Source organism: Papaver somniferum, chromosome 10 (assembly GCF_003573695.1).
Source record: "Papaver somniferum cultivar HN1 chromosome 10, ASM357369v1, whole genome shotgun sequence".
Lineage (NCBI taxonomy): Eukaryota > Viridiplantae > Streptophyta > Magnoliopsida > Ranunculales > Papaveraceae > Papaver > Papaver somniferum.
In genome coordinates, this window is record NC_039367.1 from 53,991,693 (window position 1) to 54,017,431 (window position 25,739).

A 25,739-nucleotide genomic window follows, 5' to 3' on the forward strand; every position below is an offset into this window, starting at 1 on the left:
ATATAATCTAGCGGTCGCTACAAGCTTCACTTCACATCACCGTCCGATTGATCTTTCATCTCCCAATCCCACGGCTCAGCGTCGCAGATCATCAAGACTCGATGCATTCGCCTTACACCCTAGTACCCGAGCCCATCCACCTAACCCAAACACAGTCGAGCCATACCCTCTCCACCATCTTCTCCACAGCGACGCTGTCGCCATCACCACCACCATGTCCGTCTCCATCACCACCACCTCACCCCAAATCACTCCACTATTTTCTCCCCAAATCACTCTACCTATACCCATCATCACTATCACGTTTTACATCAACTAATCTCCTCAATTTCTCATCTCTGCCGACTGAAACCCTAGGTGAGAAATTGAAGATATAAGTTGATGTTAGAGCAGCAATTGGAGCGGGAGATGACTCAGGAAGAGAAATAGAAGGATGGGTCGACGAGATGGAGCGAGAATTTCATCAACAGTAGGTAATTGGCAAAACCTAATTTTACTGACTTTGGGGAAAATTGGGGGAAAACCTAATTTTGTGTAATGGGTATAAATTGGTGTTGGGGGAAGCATTAGGAAGACACTATTTACCTCTCTGGACTAGCCAGTAGAGAATTGGTTCAAATTTTATTTTTCAGTGTTCTTCTCAGTTAACAGTGCAAGTTGCTTATGTGTTGAATTATCTGATATGTGCTAGTTATGTATGAATTATCTATGTTAGTGTATGCATGTTGTCACTTCATGGTTAGCATGAGCTAATCATCTTCAGGCCAAGGCTCAGTGAAGCCTTGTGCACTGTCAAGTGTGAATGAGCTAGTTGGTTACTTCCTGTTGCTGTGTTGTGAATGTGTATTTGAGAGAGGCCAATGCTCATAGAGCCTGTGATTGGCTGTACTGTCAAAAGACAGCCAATGCTAGGGGTAGACTAGTGAGCAAGTTGGTGTTCTTTCATTTCTAGTTGTATGCTTAGGAATGAACTTAACCTAGACCATGTCACTTGATTAGGATACAAGGTGGATCATATGCCTTGGCTTACCACCACTACTCTTTCAGTCACTTTTAATTTCAGTCCTGTATGCTTGTATCACCTGTTACTTTTCTTGCTTTTTATTTCCCTGCATCTTGTAGCTACTGTGCACTGAAGTCAGTGCACAATCCTGCCTCTTGCCCTTGGCTGCCAAGCCTTGGTTGTTTGTTGCCTTTCTTAACTGCTTCTGTATTGCTTTACCCTGCTTTGGTTCTTAGCCTGCTTTTCTATTGCTTTACCTTGTGTTCTTATTTCTCTGCCTGAAACCTTGCCTGCCCTTAGCTCATTACACACCTTAGCTAGGAAAACTTCTTATATGCTCCTCTCCCTGTGGACAAACCCCTACTCATCATTATATTATAAATCTTGACCTTGTATACTTGCAAGTGTTTTGTGTGCATCTTATCATCACACCAACCTCCTGTGTGATACTCGTTGTATAAGTTAGAGTCGATTCTCCTTTAACCTTAGGTTTCTATCGAGACCCTGTAGGTTAACGACTTGAAGAGTTCATTGGGATTGTGAAGCCAGACCCAACAATTTTTTCTGTAGTTGCGTGATCTGATCTTGCTGTTTCTATCGTATTGATAAGTCATTTTTCTAACTGCAACATGGTGAAATCATTTAAAGGCGACTAAAGTAAAATGAAAAATATTATGTCGAAAACAACTTTTTTCTTACTACCAACTTCAAATATGGACAAGAGTCTTTTACAAATCCAAAATCTATTTATTCACCAAGGAGAAAAAAGGATTATAATCTGATAGCATATATAAATATGCCATAAGAATGTGAATTTTCACAAATTATAGTACAAACATAAACAATTCATTAGCACCGGGTAAAATGTATTATGTTTGGAAAGTTAAAAGAAGACCAAAAAAATTAGATGCCCATTGCACAATATGGTAGTAGGATGTCACTTTCTAAGAATATACAATTGGCAGTAGTTCTTTTTACATCTTCAATCCAATTCCAATTGCACCTGCACAAAAGAAGATCAAATCAATAGTCATTGAAAGGGAAATAAAAACAACAAAACTAACCCGATATGTTGAAAAAATATTTATGGTAGACCTTTTTAAATTAAGCGACTAACTTGAGATAGAAAATTGGAGAGGATGATGGTAAATTAAGAGTCCACTGCTATGAAAAACTGTAGGAAAATATTTAAACTTGTTAGATGAAATAGTGCAGATATAGTGCTTTTGACCAAAAAAAAATTAGGCAGATATTTATAAAATTTAAGTATTAATCACTTTCGATGAGAGGAATCCAATAGCATAAGAGAAACATGGGTAAAAGCGTACGTATTAAATTTTAAATCCACCCTCGATCAACAACAATTGTTCTTTGCATTTTCCAGAAGCGTCATCAACAACAATAGTAGAAGACATGAGACGAAGATGTTTGTGACTACTTTTTATCTTGCCTATAGGAGATTAAATCTCGAGCAAAATCTTAGAGAAGATAGTACTCAATCACGATAGAAAACAACAACATCAGAACACGCAACTACAACGAAAATAGTTGGGTCTGGCTTCACAATTCCAATGAAGTCTTCAAGTCGTTAACCTATAGGGTTTTGGGAAAACCTAAGGTTAAAGGAGAATCGACTCTAGTCAGCAACTAGTATCACACATGAGGTGTGGGGATTAGGTTTCCAAATTACTAGAGTTCACCCTTATATAGTCTTCAAATCAGGGTTTGCAATCAATATTACCTTGGTAACAAAGCATTCAATATTCACCGTTAGATGAAAACCTGATTAGACTCAAGCTAATATTTTTCAACCGTTAGATCGAACTTAGCTTGTTACACACAAATGAAAAGTGACTTCATTTAGATATAAATAACCGTACCTAAACGTGTACATCTTTGTTGGCTCAACAATAGTTACGAAGTTAGCCATATGAACACTTTCATATCAACCATATTCATGTTAACCATAACTAGTTCAAATGACTCAAATGAAACTAGTTCTAGAGTTGTTCAATTGTTTATATTCTCATAAAAGTATACAAGACGTAATTGAAGCAAAATCGTTTTTAATTCACTCGAATCAATACATGAACATTATAGCCATGGTTTGCAAAAGATTGCATTCCTTATTATATAAATGTATTAGTTCACAAACAAACCGATTTTAGAACATAACCTACTCAAGTATGCAAACGGTTACGCATACCTAACTGGACGGACTAAGTTTGGGTTCACCGGTATGCCAACGGGTATGCCTACCTTCTAAACTCAGCTGAATTTCCGGAACTTGAAACTCACGCCAGTATGCATACTAAGTTCTCGTACTTTCATTAACCAACCATTACGCATACGGGTATGCATACTATGGTTCCCGGACTTGGAATATCCTGCAAAAGTTTAGCATACAAGTAGGCATACTGTGTTATATCCAATCATTGTTAATTGTTCTAAACTCCTATTTCAACCATTGAAACATTCTTAGAAGAAGACAATAGCTGTATCACACAAACTAGAAGCTTCAAAGCAATTTTTAAGTGTTTGAATGATCAATACGAAACATTCCGAGTCTACATCAAATGAATGTCTCACACAAATCATGTAAGATGTTACAAGGTGATTTTCACATGATCATCTTTTGACTTTCGTCAAGAATATAAGATGAACTTGGTTAAAGCGAAAGCTTACCAACATATATTTCGAGAAATATGTAAGTGAGTTAAACTCAGCTCGAAATATCAAATGTGTATAATTGAAGTCTATATAGCTGTACGACTTTTGTCTCAAATAGGAGATAGAGTAGATATACTTTTGAATGATAGATGAGTTCAAGTCTCCACATACCTTTTGTTGATGAAATTACACAAGCTCCCCTTAGTAGTTCTTCGTCTTCAATTGATGAACGCGTGAATTCTAGTGCTCAACTACACTTACTATACTAATCTGAGACTTAGCTATAAGTAGACTAGAAATCAAGACTTATAGTTTTAGCAACTAAACTGAACAAACAAGCTTGAGATATCAATGCTTGCGAGTTCGACCGAGCAGTGCTCTAGTAGAGAGTATCATTCCAAGAGGGGGGGGGGGGGGGGAATTGAGTTTACCTGATTGGTAGAATCAGACCCACCACCAAGCTGAGCATTAGCAGAACCACCAATTTGAGAAGCATTCTGGGTAGAATTGAGACTCGGATTAGCAGCCTCATGAAGAGAATTATTGCGAACATCATTGTTCCTTAGGGAATCATCAGCAAGTACATTATAACTACCATAAGGGTCAACTAAGGAGTGGGTAAGGTACAATTAGACAAATTGATGGAAGGTAGATCTCCCAATTTGAGAGAAGGGAATAGTTTTGAATAATCAGGTTGATAAACATCACTTTGTTTCGGAATGACCACAATACTAGCTAAAGCAGATGAGATAGCTCTAATACGTTTCCTCAAATCCGCTCTGGGATTAATTTTCTTTTTGATATTTGACAGAGCATCGTGTTCAGCAGCTGAGGAAATAACTTCTTCTCTTGTAATAACAGGATTTTGAGTCGAAGCAGCTGCTGTTTTAAACCTCCTAGAAGAGTTAGTGATTCGGATCGGGCCCCGATTTGAAGACTCAGGGATAGGAATTGACGCATAGACCGTTGCATTCTGAGTGGTAACTTTCTTGAAGATGACTGGCAAGCCGTTGTTCAACTGAGTTGAACTTTGTTGGATCAGACCAATGTCGAAAATCTTTAGAGCAGTTGATCGATTGACAAAATGACCCATTTGGAGATTACTTGTCAAACCTTTTTAAACAATATTTTCAGCATTTTAAGTAATCTCTCTAGCTTTTACTTTGTCGCTAGGATGAGAATCAAGAGTACCATCTTGGGTATCTAGAATATATCACTTGGAGACATGATAGTATCATTTACCACTATATTTGAATTAGAAGCAGGGCATTAAACTGGATTTTGTGGCATCACGAGTCTAGAGACAGTAGGAAGAGAATATTTGGTGCTACAAGAGGTTGTTTCTTTGATAACTTTCTGTTTAGCTTTCCAAGCTGCGCAATTAGCATCTTTGTGATCAATTACACGACATGGAGTACAGAAGTAACGTGGAACCTTATAGTATCTACACTCGATGAGAAGAGGTTGGGTTCTTCCACTGGTAAAGAGAGGAATACCATCTGGTAAATATTTTTGAACAGAAATCCTAACACAAACTTTAAGATTCTTCTTTAAAGGATGATTTCCATAGGGTGCTTGTGCTTCAATTAATTCCCAAGCTTAAAGGTGAGCTTTTGAAGATCTTCAAATTCAATATAAGATCAACCACATAAGTTCTTCTGAGAAAGAAACTTGATAGTTTGCTGGCCCTTCTGTTGGAGGGACAACTTTAATAACCGTTAAATAACCACATGCGAACCAAGGACGTTTCTCATTAACTCTATTGAAATCATTTTCTCCTAAGAACCTTATAAGAACTTTGTTTCTTAAACAATTGAATGTAGTGACAGTGGGTGTTTGAGCTAATGGCCATTGGTTATAGATATGATAACGAATAAAAGATGTTGGAACAAGATTTTCACTACAGAATATCCAACCATACACAATTTTCAATTATTATCATGTTCAGCTAAGATAACAGTTTTGTCGATGAAAACTGGTTCAGAAAGGGTTGAGGGTAAGGCTAACTTCTCATCCATTTGAGATGTGAGGTTTTGAATGTCTAAATTTTCAGAGTGAGAGTTATCTTGAGAACTCGAGGATTCCATGTAACTTATAAAAGTGATGTATATGGAAAATATGTAGAAGGAAGAGAATCTAGTTTGTGGATTAAAATATGTATCTGGATACAAAAGATTCTAGATTTGGTACTTATTTGGTGATATTGACATAACATCAAGATGTAGAGAGGAGGACAGAAGATATATTATGTTGAAGACTGAACCTTAAAATGGGAAGTGTTAGAGGGTTGAATATGGTTTGGCTTGAAGATTGGTGAAGAATGATGTTGTTGATGGTGAGTTTTTGACAAGGATATAAACTATAAAATTGCTCTGCTCTAATTGCCGAAATATAATAAAATCCCTGACCTGGCATCAGGATCAGAGAATCTGTATCAATACAATTTGTATTCGGAAAGAAAATAAATAAAGTGTATTCTATTAAAGGACGTAGTCGTCCTATAACTATTTTAAAAGTGTATATGCATGCCAAATTCCAGGGCTTTCCCCAGCAGAAACCTTGTTATTTCATGCACACCAATACATACACCTTTTATGCTACATGAATGGCATAACTTGTATTCATAATGGGATTTGACGCCATCCTTGAATTAACATGCTACTGAGGGTATCATATCTAGTACATAGTCATATCAGTATCGTCTCAAGTCACAAATTCCCACGGCCGAGTTCCTTGAACGTACTATAGTGACACTGTCGTACTTAGATTTGTACCAGAATGACATTAAAACTTCAAATATATGTTTGGCATATTGCCACAGATTTAAACCATAGATTGCAGCTATATGATGATCACATCATAAGTATCGCGGCATACTGTCCAGGCACGGCCAAGCCCATGTCATACACCGCATATCTCACGAAGCACCTCAGCTAGCTACGACTAAGGCCATGGTATAGCCATTATAGCTTCCAATGCTTTGGCTAAGAAAAATGAGCTAATGGCTCGGAAGAAATCATCTCAAAACAATCGGCTAAGTCCATAATACAATTTGGAAAAATATGGCCCGTCGGTATGTCCGTCATTGCGCCACAACATGAGCTGCGCACCATCGTGCGCGTCATTTACATCCTTGGAAGCTTTGTACAAGGACTTGGCACCATTTCGCGCGTCATCCTAGGCCTTGGAAGTTTTGGCCAAGGGCATGACTCACTGCTGCGCGATATTTACGACCTTGGAAGCTTAGGCCAAGGTCATGGCACCATGCCACACGTTATTCACGGCCTTGGAAACCTAGGCCAAGGCCATAGCACCATCCCACGCAATATTCACGGCCTTGGTAGCCTACTCCAAGGCCATAACGCCTAGTTGTGCGCCATTTTCAACCTTGGAAGCTTAGGACAATGCCATAGCACGTAGCCGTGCGTCATTCTCGGCCTTGACAACTTAGGCCAAGGATATAGCATCATGCCATGCGTCATTCTCGGTCATCAAAACTTATGCCAAAGCTATGGCAAGACTATGTGTACTATTTTCGGCCATGATAGCTTATGCCACAACAAGGCACCATTGTGCCCTAAATATATGGCATACCAATGGCCCTAATTAAGATGAGATCTATGATTCATCAAAAGCACCTAAGAAATATCAAAATACATCACATGGGGGGATTCTTCATGGGGTATTGGTCTGGTGGTCTACGACAACATGCGGCGTGGAAACACCCCATGTGAAAAGTTAGAGTAGTGGTGACGGTTTCAAATGGTTGGAGAGATCATGTATTCGTGAGAAAAGTAGTTTCCTGAAACTTCCCTAGTTTATTTCAAATGATACCCATCATCCTCTTATTCTTCATCTCTCCACAACCTCACTACCTCCACTACTCACGAGGTTGGCATTGCGTATTCTAAACTAATATAAATAGGCCACTTAGCCTATTCAGAGGACAGAACAAGCTTTCATATCCAAAAGCTTTGTATTCTTCCTAGTTTTCAATACCCAACTCACACAATTCAATACCATTGCCAATTTCTCTAACTTTTCTGCTTCCCTCCCCTAAGATCAACCCATCTTCCTCTCCATCGTGACCGAAGCAGGACGGAACAGTTGATATCGTGGTTTAGGCTTGTCCTGCTCGATATTGATTTTCGAACCTAAACAGAAAACCACAGCGGTACATTTGTTTACCTGGACGTAATTTTTCAGGTACTAACAGATGTAAAGTTACGCTAGCTTACTTGCGATTATTTTTAAACATAAAGCCATTATCAGTTGTTTTGTCCACTTCCTTCTCACTTTTCAGAGATACCGAAAAGGATTGAAGCTTCAGGCACGCGTGGGATCGAATACAAAAATACAAACCAACAACTTGCCCCAGAATCCACTTCAAAAAATTTCTTATTACGCACATCTTATACGTAAGCATGATGAGATGGGAGGTTGGTGAACACTTAAGAGGTTTGTCTTTTCTAGGAATCATACGAGAATGTTGGCACAACCTGCCAAATGTGATTAAAGCATTACTTTGTCGTAAAAAATATGTCTTGGGTATTTGATAAGGTAATTTTCTGGATTTGAGGTATAGAAGGTTAGAGTTTTGTTTGCAATGTGCTTAGCAAGGTTAGCCTGGCTAGCTATAGAAATAACCCATCTGATTGACGTTCCCCAATGAACAATAGTGCCTCTCAACAGGTGCTGCCTTCTCTGAATCTGCATAAAACCAAAAGTTTTTATTAAAACCCAAATAGACTCCTCAAATATGGGTGATCTATCAATGCACCTCTTAATGACAGTTCCAAATGGAGTAAAAGCTAGTGAAGCGTCTAGAATTAGACTTTCAAAATAGGGTTTAACAGAGTAATGATGGTTTTGAATAGGGTGTGCATGGGCATTGAAAGGTCGTGAATGACCAAGCGACATGGCACTTAACCAAGAACCATAAATTGCTATTAATGGGTTCTCTAGGATCTTTAATTATAAGTAGGTTTAAAAAAAAATTATCGAAAAAATAAACCATTAGACCAAAAGAAGAAAAAATTAGAGAGAGATAAGTGAGAGATGGCAAATCCTGATGCGAACCCTCCATTTTCTGCATCTAACAATCAAGCCAAAGAACTGGTAATGTCCTTGAGTGATCTAGAGATAGGAAGGTTGAAGGATGATCTCCAGAATGATATTGATCGTCGAGCCCAAGAAATAGCCAGACAATGAAGAAAGAAAGATCAAGTTGTTCAGTTTGCTGCATGGAAGGAAAAAAGGCTTGCAAGAGATGTAAGGAAGTTTGAGGAAAGATCTGATAGAGGTAAATGGAAGAGGTATGGGAGTGCAACATAAAGTTAATCTGAAGAGTCTGACAATGGTTTTGAATATCATATTAAAGAAGTTGATACAAGTGATGAAGATTCTGATGCAGTTGAAGAGAATAAGAGGATGATGAAGTATTATGAGGAGAAGCTTTACATGCGGTATGAAGCTGAAAGGGCCAATCCAAGAATCTTTGCTAGAAACATGCAAGAGGGAGAGTCAAGTGATGATGATGAAGAGTTGTTGGAAGATGAAACCGTTGAAGATGAGGGCAGTGGCACCAGCGATTCATCTGGCACTGAGAGTGTTTCCCCTGCATCTTCAGGCAGTGAATACAACAAGCAATATGAGGAGGAATATGGGTAGAGCTACGATGGGGATGACTATTAATAGTCTCCTTTGGGGTATCGAGATAAACAGAAGATGAAAGCTTTGAAAAGAATCTAACAATGATCAAAAAGTTTCTTCCAATAAGGTTTTCTCGATAATTTCTCATTGTCTTTCTAATTTTGCTGTGAAAAGTAGTGTTGGTGATGATGTTAAAGGTTTTCTTTATAAAGCCGGAGTTTTTTTGTTATGTTTTAGGTAAGGATGTTGATAGTGTTGGTGTTGAAAGGGGGTGGTAATGGTAATGGTAGTGTTGATATGAATTGCAGAAACTTTTGTATTTTGTGTTTGAAATGTTTGAAAAGGACTTCGATACTTCTGTTTAACTTCAGTAATATATTTCTGCTTGTAGTTAGTGATGTTATACCGCGTTCTATTAATTGGTATGGTGGTGTAATGGAAATGATTTCTTTCTTGTGTTTGTTTATTAAAACTGCTAGTAATATTTATGTTCTTGTAATCTTTGAAAAAGCGGGGGTCTAACAACCATACCCAATATTTCTCTTAGCAATTTGTATGGACAAACTCCAATATCCTTCTATGAGAATCAACTAGACAGTTAGACTCAATCAATGAAAAGTATATCAAAGAGTTTATATCTCAATATCTCGATTTGATCTTTACTCAAGCAAATAGAAATCTTCGAGTCTTTATCAAAGAGAGATAATTTGGATGGTACCAAAGACCAATATCCAAGTGTCAATCAATTTAAATCAACAACCAAAAAGGTCGGATATTCTATTTGATTGAACAACGCACAACCTGTGATATTTCCATTATATAAACAAATATAATGCGGAATAGAAATAACACAGACACCAGAATTTTGTTAACGACGAAACCGCAAATGCAGAAAAACCCCGGGACCTAGTCCAGATTGAACACACATTGTATTAAGCCGCTACAGACACTAGCCTACTCCAAATTAACTTCGGCCTGGACTGTAGTTGAACCCCAATCAATCTCACACTGATACAAGGTATAATTATGCTCCTACGCCTCTGATCCCAGCAGGATACTGCGCACTTGATTCCCTTAGCTGATCTCACCCATAACTAAGAGTTGCTATAACCCAAAGTCGAAGACTTTAATAAACAAATCTGTATCACACAGAAAAGTCTACAATAATAGATAAATCTGTTTCCCACGAATATACCTATGAGTTTTGTTCCGTCTTTTGATAAATCAAGGTGAACAGGAACCAATCAATAATACCAGACTTATATTCCCGAAGAACAACTTAGTATTATCAATCACCTCACAATAATCTTAATCGACGCAGCGAAAAAAGATATTGCGGAATTACAAACGATGCGACGAAGTTTGTTTGTGATTACTTTTTTATCTTGCCTATCGGAGATATCAAATCTCAAGCCAATTATTTCAATTGTACTCGTACGATAGAAGATGCAAGATCAGATCACACAACTACAAGAAAAGTAGTATCGGTCTGGCTTCACAATCCCAATGAAGTCTTTAAGTCGTTAACCTGGTTTAGAAGAAGAAACCAAAGGTTAAAGGAGAATCGAATCTAGCTTAGCACAACTAGTATCATACAGAATGTGTGGGGATTAGGTTTCCCAGTTGCTATAGTTCTCCCTTATATACACTTTCAAATCAGGGTTTGCAATCAATGTTAGATTAGTAACAAAGTATTCAATATTCACCGTTAGATGAAAACCTGATTAGATTCAAGCTAATATTTCTCAACCGTTAGATCGAAAACTTAGCTTGTCACACACAAATGAAATGTCCAATTTTTGGTTTATGAACCGTACCCAAACATTAACATTTGTTGGTTCAACAAGTCAACCAAATGGTTAGCCATATGATTACTCTCATATCAACCTTATTCTTCTTCACCATAACTAGCTCAAATGACTCAAATCAACTAGTTAGAGAATTGTTCAATTGCAAGGAAATCTTATGTAACTACATAAGACACAATTGAAGCAAAATCGGTTTGATTCACTCGAATCGGTTCATGAAATTTATAGCCACGGTTTGCAAAATCATTCCTTAGTTTATTTAAACATTAGTTCAAGAACAACCGACTTTAGATATAACCTGCTCAAGTTCGCGGACTAGGTTCGCGGACTTAAGCTCATAGAAGGAGTACAAGAACTCCAGCAGAAAATCTCGGGCCGAGAAGTTCCGCAAGTTCGCGGACTGAGTTCGCGGACTTGGCTCACGCCACTTCCAACTTCTCTTGATCAACAAAGTTTAGCAAACTTTGGTCAAAGAATAAGACTTATGCATATATGTGTTTCCACAACAATGCTTATATCCACCAATGGTTATGTAATCTAAACTCTGATTTCAATCATTGAAACATTCTCAGAGAACGTTATATAGCCGTTATTCACAGACCATTTTTCGTTAGAGCAATTTTTTAAGTAATTGAAATATAACATGACTTTCGTCACTTGGTAAAGATGAATTCGGCTAAAGCGAAAGCTTACCAACACATATTCGAGAAATAGATAGGAGAGATAGCAAATGTGTATAATGAAAGTTTATATATCAAAACGACTTTTGTCTCAAGAGTATGAGATAGAGTAAATAGACTTTTGAGTGACAGATAAGTTCAAGTCTCCACATACCTTATAGTCGATGAAGATCCACCAGTTCCTTGAGTAGTCCTTCGTCTTGTATGATGATTTCCATGGAGTCTTGTGCTCAAATACACTTTCTATCCTAATCCAAGACCTTAGCTCTAATAGGCTAGTAATCAAGACATATAGTTTTGATCACTAATATTGACAAACATGCTTGAGATAGCAACGCATGCGATTTCGACCGAGCAATGCTCTAACAATCTCCCCCTTTGTCAATTTTAGTGGAAAAACTATTAATACATATGGAATACAAAAAATAAATAAATTAACTTTTGTAGCTCCTATTCCACATGCCTAATCTTCAACATTACTCGAAATCTTCGTCACTTCCAAGTACTCCAATGATCCCAAAGGTTTTAAGTTTAGCATCATCGTTGTTGAAAATCCGTAGCTATAACAACAAGAAAACAATATTTCTCAATCATTGTTATACAGTGTCATAGTATCATTATACAGCGTCAAAGTTCAATTGTATCACAACTTCAACAACAATACTATGGTGATATGTATCACTACCCCTTAGTCAATACTCCATCTCACATGGAAACCACTCCCCCTTACATAATGATCCGAAAACCATATGTATTTGTAGTGTGAACTACATATTAACTCTCCCCCTTTTTGTCAATAAAATTGGCAAAGGTACAAGAACGGGATCCTAATGAAATTTCCGAAAGAGACATTTCATGACCAAAAGAAAGCAAAATTTTCAACTTGTTCTTTAGATGCAATCATAAAGCCGAAGCTAAATGCATTCATCAAGGAGTTTATAAAGATACAAGATAACCCCTATAATATTCCACAGCCACACTCCCCACAAAGAAATGGCAATTAAGCGCAAGTTCAAAAGAACTCTCCCCCATAAAATGTCATTCCCAAGGGAACAACAAGAGCGACCTTAATTTCGAAAGAGAAACGAAGGATTTCTTTGGACATAACAAATCACATACAAGTATGAATTTGAATCCAAAGTATTAAATTAACCACAAGAAGTTCATGATTAACTTAACCGAAAATTCTCAACACAAGTAAACTTATGGAGACTTAAGAGCGCTTAATTAGATTAATCACAAGTAAACCCATAATTAATCTAATCGAAATACACAATCAAACTAATCACAAAGTAATCAATTTAATTGGTCATACTCGCATAAGAGAGTCTATGGAGCAATGACTAAGTTAATCATGAAAACAATCAACCCAGTCATGAACGCTCAAACATAAGAAGACTTATGGAGTCATAACTAAATAACCAAACAAGATGATTAATTTAGTTGAAAATGCTCGACATAAAGTACCTTACGGAACAACAACATAGCTAATAAAAAATAATCAACTTGGTTGTTTAATTCTCAACATAAGACACTTTACGGAGCCTCACAGTAATACATAAAATATGGATCAGGGAAGATCGATTACTGCGGAATACACAAGGATTCATTCTATTTTCCATCACTATTTGCATAACGACATTTAATAGACATAATCCTTGCAAAAAAAATATTTTAACCTATCTTCCATCAATAATAGAAAATATAGGCTTAACTTTTGTATTTGTCAAAAGTCCATTCATTCTTTCATCAATACATGCATATCAATTCATGAACGACTTTACTTTTGACAAGATATGGGACAATCAAGTTCACGGATGCAAACACACATATCCCATAACAATATTGCAATATATAAAACCATAAAGATTAATACTGCAAAAATCATCTTCCAAACAATTTATAATTAAAACCAATAAATCTAAAAACATGAAGATGAAAACGTTGGACATAGCTATGTGTAATCACAATAATGGCTATTCCAACCTATAGTTATTCTTCTAAACAAAAACAGAAATATAGGAGATTTATAGATAAACAAAAAAAAATCAACAAGCTAGGGAACAAAAGCAGACTCCATTGCCATGTCCGAACACGAACTATGGTCAAATAGACAGTTCAGGATCCTCACGAGTCTTGGTGTCTTTGAGCTTGTGATTAGCAGCATCCATTCCATTTTCAGAGAAGAGATTCTCTTTGTGAAGATCTTTGATGTGAGATCTTATGAGACCAAGGTCAGATGAAACCTTTTTCACCTCAGTTTTCAACACATCAAGATTTTTCAGAGTATCAACGAGCTGCAGTTTTGCTTCCTCAAAATACTTAAAAAGTCATGAACCACTTCAGCAGAAATCATATCATCTTTCTCAATATTCTCATGAGTATATGCATAGTAACACGAGGCATTAAGATGATCTTCATCTACAAGGGTTCTTTTCTTCCTCCCTTCGGATTTGAAACCAATACCTTTATCAAGAAAGCCTTTAGCAAAACCACTCGATTGTGAAGATGACGACATTCTTGATAAACCAAAATAACCTAGAGTACGCAAACGTGACTCAGTGGTTTGGTATTTATATGTTTTCTTAGGTAAAAAACCTTTAGGGTTTACAAACTGTTAACTCGTGATGGTAACGCACGTACACATACGAATACAACAAGACCCACAAAGAAAAACTAACAAAAACTTTTTGCTACAAAAATGGCTTAATAAATTTCATAACAGGAAGAAATCTAGAACACAAGTGTAGCAGACCATAAATACAAAAAGTCTTGCATCAAAACAGAGAAACGATACTAGACAATACAAATACTTTTTAGGCAATATTGTATGTAGACACTAGTTTAGCTATAAACGATAAGAGGATAACTCAACGAGACAGAACATCAAATCGCCACAGTATACCTGACTTTTACACATCTTTCTCAACAGGATTTTTATGAGCAAGTTCTCAAATCTTGTGATTAATTGGCACAAGTATGAGCACTGAGCTCAATAAGAGAATTGTGTTTCTGATCAAGTCTCTTTTTCCTTCTAAATTTAGAGAGGGATCCCTTTTGATGTGAGAAATTATCATAAAACTTATTATCATCAAAATATGACACATAGTTTGAGTTCTTACCTGAAGAGTTTTAGCATGAGGAGGATGACAACCTGTCGACAATTTCTTTATACCCTTCAATTATCTCTATCAGATTATTTCTCATATCATCAATTTTTATTCTTTCTTCTGAAATTTCATTCACATCAAGGTTAATGTTATTTCTCGAGGAACCGACTTGATCTTTCCTTAGAAAATTCTTGTTAAGACTTATGTTCTAGTTTAGAACATTTGAGGAACTCAACGAACTGACTTTCCTGGTAACATACACAGGGTAAGTACGAAAACCAACTGGTTTAGACATACGTATGTCAGTTACACCTTTGAGAATTAAGTCCAGGATGTGTTGAAGTTTATTCAACCTAGAGTTTCTCTTTTGTTTAGCAGAGCCTTTTGCACTGCAAAAGAGACATACTTTCTGATCACAAGAGTGACTAGACACAGTAGTCTTAACAACCTCGTTAGGAGATTTCTTCCTTTTATGTGATGTGGAACATCCTTGATCAATGGGGACTTCAGACACATCTTTTCTGAGTTAAAAGGATTTCGATTTTGCTTCTGAAGCTGTAACATATTCTGTTGTAGCAGAAGTACTTGGTATGTTAGACTGTTTAAAGCATCCTTGAATAGAGAGTTTACTCAAGCGATGTTCTATTTCCAAAGCATCCTTTTTGAGGCTAGCCTCAAGCGACATACATGAAGAATGATCTTCAGTATTTTCTTTGGATTTACAGTCTCTTACAACACCAAGAAGGACTTCAACATGATGTTTTAACCGATTAAATCTATCATCTGGGATTCTAGCAAGATTTAGAGTCAACTTAGTCTCTTCATCTGTTTCCCTTTAATTTATAGAGATAGACTCTTTTGAAGGGTAATCGGAAGTACACATGTTGGAGCCTGTCTATCTTCTTTGAACACAAGGTTTATCTATCTATGAGATTGAAGAATCTTTCTCATTAATAGAAGTATACGAGACAGAGTTTTTATTTCTGGTGACGCGTTTATCAGAGATACTATCGCCCATCCTCAGATCGCTACAAACACAACTAGTAAGGTCATGAACGTGTTTGCCTGCTCTGATACCAATTGAAAAAGCGGGGGTCTAACAATCACACCCAATATTTCGCTTAGAAATCTGTATGGACAAACTCCAATATACTTTTATGAGAATCAACTAGACAGCTAGACTCAATCAATGAAAAGTATATCAAAGAGTTTATATCTCAATCTCTCGATTTGATCTTTACTCTAGCAAATAGAAATCTGCGAGTCTTTATCAAAGAGAGATAACTTAGATGGTACCAAAGACCAATATCCAAGTGTCAATCAATTTTAATCAACAACCAAAAAGGTCGGATATTCTAATTGATTGAACAACGCACAACCTGTGATATTTCAATTATATAAACAAATATAATGCGGAATAGAAATAACACAGACACCAGAATTTTGTTAACGAGGAAACCGCAAATGCAGAAAAACCCCGGGACCTAGTCCAGATTGAACACACACTGTATTAAGCCGCTACAGACACTATCCTACTCCAAATTAACTTCGGTCTGGACTGTAGTTGAACCCCAATCAATCTCACACTGATCCAAGGTACAGTTATGCTCCTACGCCTCTGATCCCAGCAGGATACTGCGCACTTGATTCCCTTAGCTGATCTCACCCAAAACTAAGAGTTGCTACGACCCAAAGTCGAAGACTTTAATAAACAAATTTGTATCACACAGAAAAGTCTACGATAATAGATAAATCCGCCCACGAATATACCTACGATTTTTGTTCCGTCTTTTGATAAATTAAGGTGAACAGGAACCAATCAATAATACCAGACTTATATTCCCGAAGAACAGCTTAGTATTATCAATCACCTCACAATAATCTTAATCGACGCAGCAAAAAAAGATATTGCGGAATCACAAACGATGAGACGAAGTTTTTTTGTGATTATTATTCTATCTTGCCTATCAGAGATATAAAATCTTAAGACAATTATTTCAATTGTACTCATACGATAGAAGATGCAAGATCAAATCACACAACTACAAGAAAAGTAGTATCGGTCTGGCTTCACAATCCCAATGAAGTCTTTAAGTCGTTACCTGGTTTAGAAGAAGAAACCAAAGGTTAAAGGAGAATCGACTCTAGCTTAACACAACTAGTATTACACAGAATGTGCGGGGATTAGGTTTCCCAGTTGCTAGAGTTCTCCCTTATATACACTTTCAAAACAGGGTTTGCAATCAATGTTAGCTTAGCAACAAAGCATTCAATATTCACCGTTAAATGAAAACCTGATTAGATTCAAGCTAATATTTCTCAACCGTTAGATCGAAAACATAGCTTGTCACACACAAATGAAATGTCCAATTTTGGGTTTATGAACCGTACCCAAACATTAACATTTGTTGGTTCAACAAGTCAACCAAATGGTTAGCCATATGATTACTCTCATATCAACCTTATTCTTCTTCACCATAACTAGTTCAAATGACTCAAATGAACTAGTTAGAGAGTTGTTCAATTGCAATGAAATCTTATGTAATTACACAAGACATAATTGAAGCAAAATCGGTTTGATTCACTCGAATCGGTTTATGAACTTTATAGACACGGTTTGCAAAAGCATTCCTTAGTTTATTTAAATATTAGTTCAAGAATAACTGACTTTAGATATAATCTATTCAAGTTCGCGGACTGGCTTCGCAGACTTAAGCTCATGGAAGGAGTACACGAACTCCAGCAGAAAATCTCGGGCCGAGAAGTTCCCCAAGTTCGCGGACTTGGCTCACGCCACTTCCAACTTCTCTTGATCAACAAAGTTTAGCAAACTTTGGTTCAAGGAATATGACTTATGCATATATGTGTTTCCAAAACAATTCTTATATCCACCAATGGTTATGTAATCTACACTCTCATTTCAATCATTGAAACATTCTTAGAGAACGTTATATAGCCGTTATTCACAGACCATTTTTCGTCAGAGCAATTTTCAAAGTGATTGAAACATAACATGACTTTCGTCACTTTCTAAAGATGAATTCCGCTAAAGTGAAAGCTTACCAACACATATTTCGAGAAATAAATAGGTGAGATAAACTCGGCTCGAAATAGCAAATGTGTAAAATGAAAGTCTATATATCAAAACGACTTTTGTCTCAAGAGCAGGAGATAGAGTAAATAGACTTTTGAGTGACAGATAAGTTCAAGTCCCCACATACCTTTTAGTCGATGAAGATCCACCAGTTCCTTGAGTAGTCCTTCGTCTTGTATGATGATTGTCATGGAGAGCTCAACTACAATTTCTATCATAATCCAAGACCTTATCTCTAATAGGCTAGTAATCAAGACATATAGTTTTGATCACTAATATTGACAAACATGCTTGAGATAGCAACGCATGCGAGTTCGACCGAGCAATGCTCTAACAATCTTTGTCGATGAAACTAGAAATGTGGTACAACGGGTTGTTGATAGTTTGTAAGAAACACCGGAGAAAATTCAAGACCTCGAAGACAGAATTACGTGGATTAATTATCTTTGTATTTTTAGATGAACACTGATCTGCATGCTAGAAACTAAGAACACTAAGAGAATTTTTGAAGAAAATTGCTTACTTCATGCAGATTTAGCAGAGATCAAACTATTTTATTATCCCCTTATTCTTGATTGTTGTTAATTTGACTTGGTATTGAGGTTAAATATCTCGTTCTTTTATTTTTCTAATGTCTGACTCGAGATCTGACTCGGAGCTATTTGAGTCAGGTATCGTTTTGTACCTGACTCGCTAGGTATATATGTTGACTGAATCCAAAAGCTTTTTTATAACTCTACTAATTAATAATTTTGAGTCAGACCTAACGAGTCAAGTTCAGATGTAACGAGTCAAATCTAGATGACTAAGATCCAAACGAGTCACTTGGATCTGCAGAAAAAATAAACAATCTGATGTTCAGGAAATCTTCATTGTCGAGAAAGCTCCTCATGTATAACCTCTTTCTTTTATCCTATATTTAATATGTTTACAGTAATTTAAGAATCCAAATTACTGTTAATTCGTAACTTTTGTTATTTTTCTGAAGCTTCCTCAAGGACTGAATATCATCATATCGGGCATTTGCAAGGCCACAAAGGAAAATCTCTTCTGGTTGTGTTGAAAATTTCTATCTTTTGTTAGGTAGAGTTTTGTAATGAAATTTCAATCTTTCTTTATGCCAAATAGATTTGAAAAAAAAATTCTACTGATTGAACTCCCTCCAACCCTGCTCAAGAACTTAAGTTTGGTGTGTCAATCAAGTGTACAATCCCATTAAAAGAAAAATCAAGGGTACAATAAATAAAATCTTTATCTTTATTGATATGCCACAAAAAAAAACATACACTCGTTATTAAATTACAGTGAAAATATGCTTTTTGCAGTGACCAAGAGAACAATGTGCTCCTTTTTTGCATCGATTATTGCATGAACCCCAATGTCTAGGGTTATGAGAAGGATTAATGCATTTCCCCTGGCAACACGTTTTCGGGTACTTGCATTTATGGCCACACCTGCCGCAGTTATTTTTATCTTTCAAGATATTCACACATTTCTTCATACAACATTGATTAGTTCCCGGCGGAGTTCCGTTTTTAGCATTCTTGCAGATCATAGGGTTATTTTGACATGTTAATGGAAATCTTCTTGGTGGATGCTTCGGCTTGCGATTGCCAAGGATCTTACTTACACCTTTTAAGCATTTTTGGGCATTATCAGTTGTTTCCATTTCGAAGTACTTGAGAGAAGTTGCTAGCCTGGCTGCGTAATATTCGTCAGCTGCAGCATTATAATTACCTTCTTGTCTTCTCATTGGCATTTCACTGGTGACGGCAATGACTGAAATCATGACCATAATAGTCAGTATGAACAATAGCTTCATTAGTCTCTTCATGGTGATGAACATAGAGATAGCACGAATTGAGGTTTGAATAAGGTTCAGGAGGAAAAGGGTCAGACAAGAAGAGACAAATATGAAGTTATGGAGATACAAATGGGAGGATATGGTATATATATACAGGGAATTTTAATGGGGGATGTAGGCTCATGTTTGACTTGAGGATGTGGAAATGGAATATACAGTAAAAATTAGCACGCCAAAGATTTTGAAAGAGACTTGTGTTGGGTAGTTTGGTGGTAATATTGAAAGGCCACATTAGGTGATGAACCAGCTAGGTCCCAAGATATAAGACTTGCCAGTGATTCTAGCAAAATATTAGTCGATCAAGTGGATAGAACTTTTGCAAACCGTACTTTTTGCGCGCCTGAAAATTGTACCGAGAACTAATGCGGCCTTTCATTCCATTGGTTGAAAGTATATGGGTCATGGATTAGGATTTTGAAAGTTGAAACTTGCTAGTGGGTGTTACCGTCCAACATTAGGAATTTAGGATGTTCGAAACTTATCTTTCCTCGGTGGATAAGGATGCTGAGAATTTTTCGATATCATTGGCATGGATTATAAAGAGACATGTTTAACTACCAGCTAAAAATGACGATAGTAGAATTCATTTGGGAGTAAGAGACCTCAACTATGAGAGTTCAAGGGGCAGGCTTTTTTGTGACGGGCTTGGCCTATTTGAACGATTCAGTTGATCCACAACCACTTATTGATGCTATCACCTATTTGAACGATTAGTCATTTACTAATGAATTGCCCTTGAATGTACTCCAACTGCCTTTTAAGAGGTTGTTTTACCGGTAAAATGATGCTAGAATCTGAATTTAACATCTCATTTAAAAGTCAGTTTCCGGATGTAGAGGTATCCACTATCCAGTGGCTAGATGCATGTTACTATCACTTGAGCCAGCGCATAACAAAGTTTGTAATCTGTCCTTAAGACTTGCCAGTAACTTCTGAGGCCAAAAGTAATTAACTTGGCCTTTTTGCCAGAATTGAGATAAAGTGATGCCAAGGGGACCATTCACATCCTCCAAGCACCCCTTCTCATCGTCAAAGTACATAAATATCGTTGGTCAGTTATAGGGGATTGATCAAAGAAATGGGTTTGCCAAACTTTGTCAGATAGCTTCACTTGTCCTACTCAGCGAGTAGAAAGTTGAAACCAGCTTCAAAGTTCATCTTTCACTAGCCTTTTAACTAGACAAAGACACTACTTTTAAAGGCTCCTTGACAGCCTTTTTCAAGCATATCCATATTGAAATTTTTCTATACCAAGGCAAGGACTCAATGAAATTTTTTTGTTCCATATTGAAATTTTTCTATACCAAGGCAAGGACTCTATTTTACATCTCCTGTTGTGCTCATTTTATATAGAAATGTAAAACACTTTAAAAAGAACAGGGAACAAAAAAAGTCCTCTTCTAATCTATTATCATTTGCATAAAAAATATAGTGTCGAGATTATGAGATTGTGTGAGATTAAATTTGTCAGCAGACCTCTCCCATTAAAGTTTAAAAATCAAATTGGTTTTCTGATCTGTGCACTACCAGAAAAATTTGATTAAAACCGCATAAACTGTTTAGTGAAAGTATCTGTGTAATAAGATCTGAGAGTTATGGCATCAAGTTGTGCAAATATCTCATTAGCCTAGAATAAATGAGTGAGGTACGACATGACCTTATGGCGTTTGCAGTGTCTATTATATCATATGGACCTAAGGTTGAAAGCCTGCAGAAGGAAACATTAGGAGAAAATTACTTTCCAAAAGATGGGCCTAGTAATTCTTCAACTACCAAATGTTTGAGGACATTTTCCGAATGTTCTAGATGTGCAATACATGGTGTTTTAATTTAATTAAGGAACGGCTATTGTAGAAATTTCTCCGTAGGTACACATCCAAGGATGCATATTATTGGAACTTGGATGGATCACATGTTTGTCATCGCATTCTATCTGGGTCGTATTTGTTGGATGTGCATGACGATAGGCGCTACTAAATAGTTGGTTTAACTGAATAAATATGGCTATAATGTGTACCTGCATCTGATAAAGACGTAAAGATATATATGTAGAATCTATTTACAGTGTTACATGTAGTATGCGTTTCAAGAGTTAAACTCAGTCAGAGCAAACAAATACAATTAAAAATGTACATGATCTGCGCCCTAGTCTGAGACAGTTTTATGTTTTGATCGATTACTCTGAGGCAGTTTGATGAGCAAAAATGAAAAAGAGCATCGACCTTAGCGTACCTGTTGCTTTGGATACTCCCTTGGTCCAAAAATGGTTGATCCAATCCTGACGTTGGTGCTTCCCATTTCAATCTGTCAAAACAACATATAGATTAAGTAAAAAGTTTGAAAAATATATTCTTCAACCTCCACATTTTACCTAGTTGTATGATGCATCATGTGTGCTATAAGTTCAGCTTCGCAGGGACCTGAACTAGCGACTAGACAGAAATTGTACAACCTAAATGTGTGACACCGGGATTGATAGAGTAAGTACCACTAGTTATTATGCAGTAGAATTTATCTGGTAACAATACAAGAAATACACGTTTGATGAAAACTCAGCGTTCTTTTTTAACTAGCAAGTGAATGAGTATACGCTATTAGTTATGTGAATTTGAATAATATACACTCCAAACTAGGAGCATGAGTACCCTGATATGACAATTTTGAGAAAACAAGAAAATGTGTTCTGCTAAGATAGAAATGCAATATTTCCTTTGAGAAATGGAAGGAAGAAAAAGAAAGTGCTTCAGCACCTAGTCTAGAACTCTTTTCCCCAAATAGCTACGAAAAACTTAACTCTCAAAAAAAGCAGTTTAACCCATACCGCTTGCTCAAAATCACCAGACATCCCCATGGACAGCTCACACCGCTCTTCTGTTAATCCGAGCGCCTTGCAAACCTCAATTCTGCAGTTTTTTAATGACTGTTTCAACAGTAAAGAATCTATGTGAGGCATTAGAAACTAATGAAAAAAATAAAGCTAGTAATTACGCGTGTGTTTTGGAATCATTACCCTGAAGTTCTCGGGAGTTGATGTATAGTCTGGCATTCCTATCGTCATTAGGCCAGAAAACTCAAGGTTAGGGCACCCCAGCTTAACATGTTTTACGAGATTTACACAATCTGAAGGTTCAACACCAGATTTTGCTGTAACAGAAACCACAGAAATGAAAATAATTAATCTTTCTCTTTAAGGATCAAACACTTTATCAGCATTAAAACATATGCTAATGGCCAGTTGAGTTGATTCCTATCATCCTATACAGTAAAATCTATCGACAGTCAGTTGTATCTGGTCAGCATTTAACCACAATGACAAAATAAACTTTGATGTCTGTTTTTTACTTCAAATGATGTCTGATCACTTGAATTGACCCACTTGCCTCTTACATATTAATATCATCTATCATGGAGAAGCAACTGGAAAACGTTAAAGAATCAGAGCTAAATGTTGAGGGAATCATGGAGAATACAATTACTAAAAAATTACTCCCTCCGTTTCAAAAAGATAGGCTTGTTTCATGTGTAATTTGTACATGAAACAAGCCTATCTTTTTGAAACAGAGGTAGTAATAGATTTTTGAGGATCTGTACATCTTTTATCGTTACTCACATGCTTCACCACTAGTATTCACTTGAACCAAAACCTTCAAAGGCTCCCTTCCGGCATTCCCAATGAATCGGTCGAGATGATTTGCAATCTGTGAAGCACAGAGACCATGGAGCACCTAATGAGGGGCCTGATGTTGAATGGGAGAAAAATGTTTTATAAATTTTGAAAGATTCATGGCAAGAAATTCAACATCTTTAACAAAACATGTAGAGTTAGCTCATACGGAAACTACTGATGTAATAAACTTGGCAGTAGTATTTGAAGTAAATTAATTTAATATGCTGAACATTCTCATAATCATATTACATATGTATATGAAGTACTGTCTTTACCCCAAGTCATCATGTATGTGTAATGGTTCTCATCTACTAAATTCAACTTTTATCAGTTGACCAACGATACAGGCCTCATGGCATGGTATGAATTCAGCCTTATAAGAACACATGCAGTTCTTAGAGAAAGACAGAAACTCAAGGCACAACAGTGTCATTAGAACTTCAGGGCCTACAAAAACATCGATGTACATGCAATAATAAAAGGGTTCTCAAGTAAAACAGATAATAGATTAATTTTACCTTCTCATTATCTACGCTCTCAAACATGGCAAGATTGGGGACTGCAGCTGTGTATGGAGAGAAGTTAGTTTGCATCATAATCCAAGTGTGGCAAAAAACAATATACAAATCAGTATCTATAAGACCATTAATCTATCTGAGACATCAAACATTTAATGATCTAAAGCAGACTGCAATATGGGACTCCATTGAAAATGAATTAGATGATGGAGTTCATCTTTATGCAGCCCATTGTTGAAACTACAACGCTATGAAATTTCATCAAAGGTGAAACATAAAATATGACGGTACTTCTGAATTAGTAGTCCAAATTGAAAAGAACAGGTGTCTAACAATGGGCGAAAAGATATTTGTGAATATGATACTTGTAGCAAGGGGTTATCGCCAGCCATGACACGGTTCACATGACAAACTGGCTACATAAGTACAAGTTCTCAATAACAGATATCATGTGCATAAAAATCAACTTAGATTTGGGTGAGAATTGGGTTGAGAAAGATTTTAAAAGTACAGTACTGGAAAGCTGATGTTCCTAGTTTCTTGGAACGTAAAAGAACGATGCTGTTGTTTTCGAAAGAATGCCAAAGAAAATTAGATTTTTGTTGCATATTCCCACAGCCCTGAGCACCAAATCGTGCCTAGTCTAATTTGAACTCGCCGAACCCTGAGCTAATTTGATGCATGCACTCAAAAAACTGTTTGCCTATTGAAATCTGTAGGGTTTGGTTCCAATGAAAAAAAATACTTGTAAAACGTTTTTCCTGACCATTTCCTATGAATTCGAGGCAGCTGGAAATGAGGCGCATTGGTGTACTTTATCAAACAAACTATTTTTCCTATAATTTAAAAAATCAGTTTAGTTATCTTGTGGCACATTTACTGCACACTTAATTGCCACACTAAACCTAAGTTCTTGTGGGTTGGTTGGGAAAAGTCAATCTGCAGCAGCAAATTGCAAATCTATTCGGCACAAATCGTCAAAATTAAGCTAAATTGTAAATGTAAGCCCTAGGTTACAACATAACAAGAGATTAAAAATTTCACATACCCAGAAGAGATTTCACTTTGTTACTCTGTAAATGCCCGATATAATGCCATTCAATATCTTGAGGAAGCTTCAGAAATTCAACAGCTTATCAATATTTAGATTGAAAAATCCAAATTAAAATGTAGATAAAGAAAAGGGGATATATAAACATATACCTGAGGAGCTTTCTCGACGATTTCCTGAACATAGTTCTCACCGAAACAACGGTGACCGGCATCATAAAGTTGGCGAATGAGAGACACTGGTTTTGTCTTGCTTACACCTACAACTCTCACCTGTTCTGCCTTACGTCCTGATTTCTCAGATGCTTGCCGGACTCGATGCAGAACCGAACGTAGAGCACTTACTGCTGCGCCCTCCACAGCTGGAGCTGTCATTATCAATATTTCTTCTTCTTCCTTTCTCTTGGATCGGATCGAGTTAGTCTTTCATTTCTAAAATACTAATGTTGTCCAGTACTTTTGTTTGATCCTATTGTGTGGGGCTAGATTGTGTTATGTGTACGAATCTGTGTCACTTGAGGTTCAGCACTAGCTCTAGAGAACCGGAACGTTTTCTGTTCTCATGATTCAATTTTTATAAGAAGGCATAATTGGGAATACTCTCACATATTCCCCGGAGGGGC

At 36.7% G+C, this 25,739-nt stretch overlaps 1 protein-coding gene across 2 annotated transcripts; it reads right to left on the reverse strand.

The window, feature by feature from the left end:
* Window positions 1–21,921: 21,921 nt before the first annotated feature.
* Window positions 21,922–25,532, reverse strand: LOC113319638 (pyridoxal phosphate homeostasis protein-like). Of its 2 annotated transcripts, none has more exons than XM_026567883.1 (7): window positions 25,270–25,532; window positions 25,115–25,181; window positions 24,067–24,107; window positions 23,492–23,579; window positions 22,892–23,025; window positions 22,703–22,801; window positions 21,922–22,185 (listed from the first exon to the last, which is right to left on the reverse strand). In XM_026567883.1, the coding sequence occupies exons 1-7, from the start codon at window positions 25,489–25,491 to the stop codon at window positions 22,105–22,107; spliced, it is 732 nt and encodes a 243-aa protein (XP_026423668.1). In that variant the 5' UTR covers window positions 25,492–25,532; the 3' UTR covers window positions 21,922–22,104. The 2 variants fall into 2 exon arrangements, with proteins under 2 accessions (XP_026423668.1, XP_026423667.1); XM_026567882.1 differs by having other exon boundaries at window positions 24,067–24,113.
* Window positions 25,533–25,739: the final 207 nt, after the last annotated feature.